Source organism: Emys orbicularis, chromosome 15 (genome assembly GCF_028017835.1).
Source record: "Emys orbicularis isolate rEmyOrb1 chromosome 15, rEmyOrb1.hap1, whole genome shotgun sequence".
In the NCBI taxonomy this organism is placed as follows: Eukaryota; Metazoa; Chordata; order Testudines; family Emydidae; genus Emys; species Emys orbicularis.
The window spans coordinates 19,351,763-19,362,406 of NC_088697.1; the positions used below are offsets into that span (position 1 = coordinate 19,351,763).

General features: G+C 46.2%; 1 protein-coding gene across 1 annotated transcript in view; it reads right to left on the reverse strand.

Annotated features, from left to right (window-relative positions):
• The window catches only part of KIRREL3 (kirre like nephrin family adhesion molecule 3), a 312,230-nt gene extending 305,326 nt beyond the window's left edge, over positions 1 to 6,904 (reverse strand). The window contains exon 1 of the mRNA XM_065417046.1: positions 6,802 to 6,904. Coding sequence (XP_065273118.1) covers positions 6,802 to 6,904 — 103 coding nt within the window. The remainder of the gene's footprint in view (positions 1 to 6,801) is intronic.
• Positions 6,905 to 10,644: the final 3,740 nt, after the last annotated feature.

The window sequence follows — 10,644 nt, forward strand, 5'->3', positions numbered from 1 at the left end:
TTTACATGTTTGCCAGCGGGTAATATTTGATAGGCCTCATTCTCTCAGTAAAACAGGGTGCAGTGTACATTGCACTACTTGGAAACTACTGGTCAGCACATAATGGCTGCCTCTGGCTGCAATGCCACCGTTTAACTCAGTGCTCTGTATAGTGCATTCAGATACCTTACGTGTAGAAGATGCTATTTAAACCAAGTGCTACATGGCTATCGTGTAGGGGGAAGAAAGCTGCCGGAGACCTGTGCACCTAATGTAAATACCTCTGCTGTGGGATCACCAGTGATCTGCTAGTGGATATTCTAACTTGGGGTTGGCAACCTTTCAGAAGTGGTGTGCCGAGTCTTCATTTATTCACTCTGATTTAAGGTTTCGCGTGCCAGTAATACATTCTAACGTTTTTAAAAGGTCTCTTTCTATAAGTCTATAATATATAACTAAACTATTGTTGTATGTAAAGTAAGTAAGGTTTTTAAAATGTTTAAGAAGCTTCATTTAAAATTAAATTAAAATGCAGAGCCCCCCGGACCGGTGGCCAGGACCCGGGCAATGTGAGTGCCACTGAAAATCAGCTCGCGTGCCGCCTTTGGCATGCGTGTGCCATAGGTTGCCTACCCCTGTTCTAACTAGAAGTCACTGATTCTTAGGGAACTGTACAGCAACATGGCAAAGCCTTGGCATGGGGTCCAGAGACCTGGATACTAGTCTGGTTCTGCCCCTGACTTGCTGCGTGACCCTTGGCAAAACGGTTAGGTTTTGCCTTGACTAGAGATGGGGCTAGCAAGGCATGGAGGAGGAGTTCATGCTCCTCCGAGCAGCAGTATTTCATCCTACTATGTGCACCTTTGTTTCATGGAAATCAATCTGCACAGGCAGGAGAACATGCTGCACTGACCAGCTCTTCCTTGACTTACTAGCAGCCTCTCTCCCCGGCCATGTCTCCTTTTACCATCAGGCCTGTCAGCTGCCAAGGGAGTGCCGGCAGCTTCACAACATGGGAAGGGTTCCACACAGCTGCCGTTGCCCTCCGCAGGGCCCTGGCCTGCCTTTCTGCAGCTGTGTTCCCCTCCCCACTACGGAAGGGAGTGTACAAGCCTCCCTCTGCAGAAGGCGTGAGCAGAGCATGAGAAAGGAAAGCCGGGAGAGCGAGCATGGCATACGCATTCTCCTGCAAATGGGAAGCAGTCACGGGCACCATCTAGCAGCCGGCGTCTTGCCGGAACAGGTGGCGGAGGAGTAGGCTGACACTTCCTAGTGCTTAATAGCTCCCGCTAGTCACTTTATGAATGGGCAGCCAAAAAAATGCCATGATTGTGGCAGCGACGACCGCTAATGACTCAGTATAGATCTGGCAAGACGACAAAGGCAGGAGAAGAGAGAGTGGGAGTGGAAAACGCTCCTGAATTTCTGCTTTTGACCGGCGAGGAGTGAATGGAAGGAAAGTACAGGGAGGGGGCAGGTGGAAGCCAGTTGGGAATAATGCCAGGCTGATGTGGGGATAAGTTGCTGGCATAACCAAGGAGGGGGTCTCACGTACCAGCCATTGGGTTGAAGGGAGCCCTCGTTGCTGGAACTGGGGATTTACTGTAGACCTTTGGCTTTGGAGGAGGGTTGGACTGAACAGAGGGAGAGGATTCAGTTTTTCTAATTTTAGGGCAGATCTGGAGCTTATTACCTAAGCCAAAATTTTGAAACTTGGGGGCCTAACATCAGCCATCTATGTCCATATCATGGCTCCTAAGTCAATACAAGCTGCAAGAGCACAGACCCTCTGAGCCGCAGGGCATTCAGTTGGATGCTATACAATGGCTTAGGTGCCTGGCTTTATGCGTTCACGATTGGAAATGCTGCCCCTAGTCCCTGCTCGGGCAGAACCTCCACTGAAGCCAACGGGGAGTTCTGCCGGAGAAAGGATCTGGCCCTTAATGACTAAATGGCACATTCCTCTTGATTATGTATCTGTTTCTGAATGTTAACAAACAGTCTGCAGTGTTTGACTGAGTGGGTTATTAACAGAATGAAGACAGATGGTAGAGGATTAACTCTAACGCTTCTTTACTGCAAGGCCGTCACTACAGAGAGCTCAGCGCTCTCCCTCTGACTACAACCGTCACCAGCTTAATTCCCCACTACAACTCAGAGCCACGCGCCACCTAGTGATCCAGGCACAAAGAACATCCGATCATTAATCAGAGTGTGGGGATGATCAGAAAGTGACTGTGTAAGAATGGCACCTTCTCACGCTCCCCATGCGCCTTTGAGGCTAGGTCTACACTGCAGCGGGGTTCCGACCTAAGATACGCAACTTCAGCTACGTGAATACCGTAGCTGAAGTTGCGTATTTTAGGTCGGCTTACCTAGCGGTGAGGACGCGGGAAAGTCGACTGCTGCCGCGCTGCCGCCGACTCCGCTGCCGCCTCCTGCCGAGGTGGATTTCCGGAGTCGACGGCAGAGTGATCAGGGATCGATTTTACCGCGTCTTCACTAGACGCGGTAAGTCGATCCCCGAAAAACCGATTGCTACCCGCCGGATCGGCGGGTAGTGAAGACAAAGCTTGAGTTGTATCCAACTCAACCAGGCTTTTATTGACATAAGCTTTGCAGAGCTGACATAGCCGGAGGCAAGGCAGAGAGCTGGATTCTCTTCTGCCCTGTGCATCAGAGCCCTTGATTCTTCTTTGTGCATCATCACCAGGGTTAGGAGCACTGAAACTTGATTCTGTAATGCCAGACGTTGGGTTGCAGCTCCCAGCTTTTCCTGGGGGACACCAAGGCCTTGTCTAGACTTGAGCTTTTGTAACATGTGTTAACTGATTGCCAGTTAACACATGCTAACTAACACAATTGGAAATGCTAATGTAGACACTCCACAAATGTGTGTTCATGGACACTCTAGAGCAGGGGTCGGCAACGTTTGGCACGTGGCTCGTCAGGGTAAGCACCCTAGCGGGCCAGGCCAGTTTATTTACCTGCTGACGCGGCAGGTTCGGCCGAACCTGCCACGTCAGCAGGTAAATAAACTGGCCCGGCCCGCTAGGGTGCTTACCCTGACGAGCCGCGTGCCGAACGTTGCCGACCCCTGCTCTAGAGTGTCAGATGGGAATAAACATCTCAGAAGCATCTACAGTCGTATTTACAATCATGTTTATTAACATGTGTTAACTGACAATCAATTAACATGTGCTATAACACTATTAATACTCTAGTCTAGACAAGTCCATAGAATACTCATTCTAGAGCTGACGTAGGGGAAGAAAGAGTAAAACTCGATCTACCTGCAGATTTTGTACTGGTATAACTATATCAGTTAGAGTTGTAATTTTTTTACTGATTTAGTTATATTGGTACAACCCCTAGTGTAGACACAGTTATTCCAATATAAAAGTATCTATGCCAGTAGCACTTATACCCATCCTACACAGGACGAGCTTCACGAGTATAAGCACTTTTATAACTGTGAGCACACTAGGGGGCATTGTACCCCTATGAGCATAGTTAAAGTGATACAACTGTTGTGTGTAGGCAAGGCTACATTTTTCTGACTACAGCTGCACTTTAAAAGCGTTATCGTTAGGAGCCAGCATGGTTCTAGTGATGGATGTAATTACCCATTTCCACAATGATGGAGACCCCATGATGCATAATTAGCAGATTGCTCCATTGTCTGTGTCTGTTTTTAATTCCTTTGGACACCCCATAATTATTGATAGGGCTATTCATTAGCGTTCTAATGCAATAAAGAGGAAGATCTTTTATTTGGCAAAATTCAAAAGGGAAAGCATCTCTCTATGTATCCCTATGGTGTATTTGGTCCAAAGAGTCTGGCTCAAGCTATCAGAATTGGAGACCAGTGAAGTAAGTACCAGCTGCTCTAATAAGGATGACCAGATCTCAGAAGTCCACTTTGGTTCAGATTAGAGATGGGCACCAGCTGCAAAGTTTGGATCTGGAACTCACCAAAGTTTAGAGGTGTTTGGGTCTGGAATTTTCAGCCAGGACCATTTTCAGTACAAATAGATCAATGGTGGAGTATGTAGCTATGGAAAGTCTATGACTGTTTTTATTTTACTGCATCTTTAAATCTAAGGAGCCAATTGTCTGCAAACATTGGTAACTATTTGCTTGTGCAGAATGAGACAAACACACTGTGCTCTCTCTCTCCCCCTCACAAAGAGTTTATTTTTGTTCTTTCTCATTTCTCTTTTCTTAGTCTAACATAAAACCACATTGAGGCTGAAATTAGCTAGCTGCTTAGGGAGAAACATAACTGGAATTCTATGGAAGTTGGATGCTTATCCAGAGGAACGTTGATCCTGCAGGATCAGGTTCTCCCAGAAGATTCCCGAGTGCTCCCGATGTACCTCAAATACCTCTCAGAATGTTTCTATACTGCTGATTCTGGTTCCAGACACTAGTAGGAAAGGCCAAGTGGCATGAAAATATTGCAGAAATCAGGCAAATTAAGCTCCAGATTCTGCCACCCTTACTCCCATAGAGTATGCCCTTAGGGTGTGTCTTCACTAGAGAAAAAGGTGTTAGCTAACACACGGTAACTAACATGAGGTAAAATCCTAGTGAAGACAAGGCAATTTGTCATTTTCACACGAGTTAGCAGGTTGAGGATTTGGGTCAGTTCTTGTTCAACCCAACCCATTCCATCCCTTCCCTAGCAGTAATCCTGCTATGGCCAAACTCTCCTTGCTGTGCACTTGACACGAATCTCCCGTTTGGTGCTGCTTTAGGAACCTTAATCCCTCTCTGTTGATTCTCTGACCTGGCATAAATCACAGAGGGCGCTTCACAAACAACTCAAGCGCAGAAGCTGCCAGAAATTGGGATGTTCGCTCTTTTGAGCGTAAATATTTTTTATTATTTAATTATTTCTACTCCTAATTATTCATCATTTTTGGATGGATTAACCACTGCTAGAACAGCACTTTGGAGATGGATGGAATATATAACAACAACACTTTACACTTCTCTCTCTAGGTTCTTGCAGTGTGCAAGCACCTCGCACACATTAAAGAAGCCATCCTCACTGGGAGGCAATATTAGCCCCAATTTAAGATGAGGAACTGAGGCACAGAGGATCAGATTTTCAAAGGTATTTAGATGCCTCCAGATGCGGTTGGCTGGGATTTTCTAAAGCACCAGAGAAGGTTTGGTGCCTAGCTCCCCTATGATTTCCACAGGAGTTAGGCATTTATATACCTTTGATGCTCTGGACCTTAGGATCCTAAATTTCATTGACTTTTAATGAAACTTAGCCTGTTGCTTTTGAAAATGGGACTTAGACATTTTTGAAAATTGCATCCTAAATGATTTGTCCAGGTTCATCTGAACCCAGCTCTCCTGAGTCAGAAGTCCTTATGCTACCCAGAAGAGCAGCCATCTTATGGACAGGACCCTTCCGGGAATGGGATGTATGAATAAAATAAAAATACTAAGCACACTTATTGTCTTTTCCACAAGGGAAGTACTTTTTACACACACTGATTAATCAGTGCAGCAGCTCTTTGCAAGGGAAAGTGTCCCCTTTTACAGATAGGAAACTAAGGAATAGAGAGGTAAAGTGACATGCCCAAGGTTATAGTGAGTAAGTGGCAGAGTTGGGACTAGAACTCCTATCACCCCTCTCACGCTTTTCTAGTCTCAGTACTAGACTGGATTGCCACATCAGAAAACAAACCTTGAACCACTGAAATCAGTAGAAGCTTTGTCATTGTCAGCACTGGATCAGGCCCTAGACAGACTCAAAACACATGTAAGGCTCGGTAAGGGCTAAAGATCGTCACAGTTTGGGTTTCAGAAGACACAATGTAATGAATCCTGATGCCAAATCTCTGAGATCTGGCCAAAGCAAGCGTCCATGAGTAATTCCCCACATTTGGCTGTGCAACTAAAACTGGGCAAAACATTTTTCAATGAAGAATGCAGATTCGGCAACACCAAAACATTTCACGAATTCATGTTGGTTTGCCAAATTGTTTCCGTCGGCAAAAAACCCTTAAAACATTCCAAAAAAGTCAAAACATTTTGTTTCGACATATTTAAAATGAAATGTTTTAATTTTTCTGTTCCAAGTGACTTTCTTTAATTTTATTTTTAAAAGGAATGGAAAATGGTCAAAATTGAAATGAAATGTTTCATTCAACCTGAAAAAAATATTTTGTTTGACTTTTTGTTTTGCCACAAAAAAATAAAAAATCGTTTTCAGTTCCATCTGAAATGATTTCCCCCTCCCCCGGTTTTTTGGAATTGCCAGGGGACTGAAAAATCCTTTATTCACAAGCTCCCTGTGGAACAGCAGCAAACCATCTGGTGGCTGCTTCTGCAATCTCAGAACTCCACCAGCCCATGTGGCACCTGCATGTCCTCTCCATGGGGCGGAGAGCACAACCAGTGGAGCTGAGGAGTGAGAGACCTACTCCTCTACTGGTCCTCCCTCCGCCCTCCTGTACTGGGTCATGCAGGGGCTCTGGTTCTGCTGCTGCCAGGGATCTTTGCCGTCATTGAGGAGGGGACAAGGATTTTCCCTGTATTCATAGCAACACGCACGGTAGAAAGTATTTGTATCCCTCATCTAGAGACTTGTTTGGGGAAGGGTTGATAGAACAAGGGGTTGTGGGAGAGAAGACGTGTCGGGGAAAGGGGAATAAAGGGAGAGGAGGGGATAATAATGTGGGAGAGAGGCGAAGAGATAGGGAGAAGTAGAAGCTGTCAAAGACAGTTGGCAGAGGTGGGAGGTGCAAGAAGTGAGGGGTTGTGGGGACAGCCCGTGTGACATGTGGGGCAGTCACTTACCTTCAGTCATTCTCCGATACTTCTCCTTGTACATGAACCCCAGCACCAGGCAGCATCCTCTTCTTGGGAGACCCAGTTCTAAAAGTGAAAGAGCAACAACCATGTTAGTTGGCAGGCCAGCCAGGAGAGAGCCAAAGGTGCCCACGGTGGGCAGGACAGGGCAAAGGGGGTGTCGCCCGCCGACCCCGCCGTCAGTGCAATGCAAAGGGGTCATTGAGGCGGAGGTCTCCCGTGCAAGAAGGAAGCGGCCAGGGAAAGCAGATTGAATAGTTTCTCCAGAGAAGGGTCTGAGCGTCCCATCCCCGATGGGAAAGCCATTCCCTCCGCATCCCATCTCTCAGGTGTTTGCCTCTCTTGCTGCTTCTATGCTGGGTGCAATGTACCGCGTGTCTCTGCCCTTCCATAATGTGCAGCAGTGACGAGGACTCGGCCTCTTAATCCCTTTCATTCCGCAGACCGTGTGATAAAATGCAATGTGGGGCCTTGAAGGAGAGATAAACCTGACTTGAGGCTTCTTGCCCTTTCGAAACAAACAGCTGGCCCTCACAGCGGCACAATGCCAAGGCCCCAGGCAGCCTGTTGCTTTCATCCCTCAATTTCTTACAGGGGGTTACTGACTATCAGTGAGAAGCAGATCTGAGCATGGATTTTCCAGAAGTGCGTTGTGTGTGTGTGTGTGCATTTCTCCCCACGTGTCTATCTCACCGCACCGCAAAAAGCCCTCGTTCTTCAAAGAAATTCTCCTGCGCCACGGTGGAGAAAATTAAGGTACCATGTCCCAGACGCGGCTTGCCTTTGGGGGCTCCCCCATTCTACAGAGCCACGCAGATCAAAGCCCCTTTGATGTTTACTTAGTGCCTCTGTGGTCCCTTCATACAGCTCCCGTTTGTCACCAGAAGAGCACTTCTGATATCACAAAGTGGTGTAGGTATAAGAAAGGGAAGACAGCAAAGTGCAATGGCTTAAGGTGCTGGGAGCTTTACAGCAGAGAGCACTATACATAGCAATCTACCTACAGTACTCACGGGACCCCCACTTCTGTAGTATTGGAGCACCTCACAATCTTTAATGCACTATGCTCACATAACCCCCCTGAGGTTGGGAAGTGATATTATCCCCCTTTTACAGGCAAGCCTTGCTCTTGCTGTGCAGCACTTACTTATGTGTATAAACCCATTGGACTTGTGCAACCTGGGTAGGGATCACAGAGTCGGCCCCTGAGGGGCACAGTGGGAATACCTTTCTCATTTACGTGTGGTCCATAGTGATACGTAGCACTTATGCAGCACCATCCGTCCAAGTATCTAAAGGGCTCCCCAGGCACTAATTGATTGGCCTTCACAGTGCCTTGGGTTGACAGGTATGATGATAAGGGGGAAACCAAGTTACAGATTCTCAGCGGTATTGAGGTGCCTAATTGCAAGTGATTCGATAGGGAGTTTGCCATCTAAATACGTTGACGATCTGGACCAGAGCACAATGAAACCAATAGAAAGTCTCCCATTGACTTCAGAGTGGTAGCCGTGTTAGTCTGTATCCGCAAAAAGAACAAGGAGTACTTGTGGCACCTTAGAGACTAACAAATTTATTTGAGCATAAGCTTTTGTGGGCTAAAACCCACTTCATCGGATGCATGCAGTGGAAAATACAGTAGGAGATATTCCATTGACTTCAGTGGACTTTGGATCAGGCCCAGAAGCAATTTGTCCAATGTCACATAGGACCTCATCCCGAGGCTGAGAATCTTCACTTCTTGCTACCATAGGCCCCACTTCAGGAAGGTACTTAACCAACTTTAAGCGTGTAAATAGTCCAATTGAAATCAATGCTTAGAGTTAGGCACATGCTTGGATGGTTTCCTGAATTGGGGTCTTTCCTGGCAGTTGAGAGCGGGATCGGCTCCACAATAAATCAGCAGCACAGCGAGGCTTAGAAGCTGGCACTCCTGTCTCCCAATCCCAGCCCCAAACCACAACACCAAGGCCATGCTGGTCATTGCTATCTTTGTATTTAGCAAATATAAAAATTTGGGCTATTCCAATGTAAATAAAAAATAGATGGGGTGGTTATTAATGGAATAATAGATGCCTTCTGCTAACTTCTATTGGTTATCCCTAATGCCTGGTGACTTCAAATGGAGGATAGCCCCAGGAGCTGTTAACTCAATAGCTCTGCTCCATTCCAAATACAAGGTGCCAACGAGAATAGGTAGCACCTAGCTGAAAACACACACACACACACACACACTCTCTCTCTCCCCCAAAATAAGACAGAGCTATTTATCTGTTGGAATTATCTAAAAGATCTAACACTGTTTAAATATATAAAGCCCATAGAAGTAAGCAAGATGCATTTAAGCCTTTATTGATAGGAAAGGAAAATACTATTGATCCCTATCGAGCCTGCAATGAACACCATGCTATCAAAGTGTAATTAAAGTAACAGAATTAGGTTAATCACCCAAAGCAGTCAGTTCCACTGTGGAGTCAAACAGTCTGAAGTGCAATTGCATATTTCTTTTCTGCAAATATTCCCCCCCCACACACACACACATATTTGCTGTTGTTGACTATGTTTTCACTAGCACTAGGTGAACTTCAAAAGAGGTCAGAAAGGTGGATGCTTCCAACCTGTGAGGTTTAGGTCTGGACCAGAACTTGTCCAGAGTTTGGATCAGCTTGTTTCAGTTTGGGGCTCCATCTCCAGCTTGCCTCATAGTGGGGTTGTGATAATGAATGCTTATTAAGCTGTTTGAGATCCTAAGATGAAAGGAGCACAGCATTATCATAATTTATGCTGCAAATTTGTGAGACCTTGATAAAGCTTTTATAGCTAACAGCACCTTTACATACTTAAGAGCACCTTTAAAGATAAAGTACTTTGAGGTGGCTCTGTGTGACCTCTAAGCTCTCAGCTGCCTAAAGATGGCTTGCCACTTCACGCCCTTCAGGGTATGTCAACACTGCACACTAAGGCCGGGCTCTGACTCGGGTTTGAGCCCAAGCCCCACTTCTGTCCACACTCAAATCTGTCTGACTCATGTCAGCAAGCATTCAGGACCTGGTACTCTGCTGGGGGTGGGTCAGAGCCAAGTCCCACTGTGACTCGGGTCCAAGCCCTGTCATTTTGCAGTGTGGAGGCAGGTCAAGCCCCAAATCTGAGTTAGAAGGTCTTTGTAGTGCAGTATGGGAGCATTAGCATGGCTGTGAGACCCAAGTCTGGCAACTGCAGTAGATGCTAAAGTTCGGGCTTGGAAGTACTGTGTCCACAAGCCAGTTTACAATGCAGCGTAGACACACTCCTAGTGGCTAAGGGCAACTGACGGCTAAGACAGTTAAGCACACATCCAACATTTGAAATCCTCTGGCATCAGGGCGCTGCAACAATCCCACTGGAAAAAGGTCGTAACCCACCTGTGTCCATATCCCATAACTTTGAAACTATCCAACGATCCACATTTTCTTCCCATGTGGCTTAATTTTTCTCCCCCCATGAGAACTGTAAAACAAGTCACGTCTGACGTTTCCCACCTTGGTCATTTGAGTTGCTTGAAATGAAATAGTTCATTTGGAATATATGGTGAGGCGCGTCGATTTTTTCCACATTTTGATTAACTCAAAAGCAACTACACTGATTCATCATAGACCTTCTTATAAAAATAGAGACAAAGAACAGAAAAGGTCAGATCAAGGGCTCGCCTGGAGGGGGTTGCTAGAGTGGAAATTAGAACGCGACCACAACTCTAACACTCACTCCTCACTTATGCAATAATAAAGATCATTTGAACGAGCACCAAAATGCAGCTGCCTCTGGGGTGGGGATGGCCATCTTTGTAATGGCCCC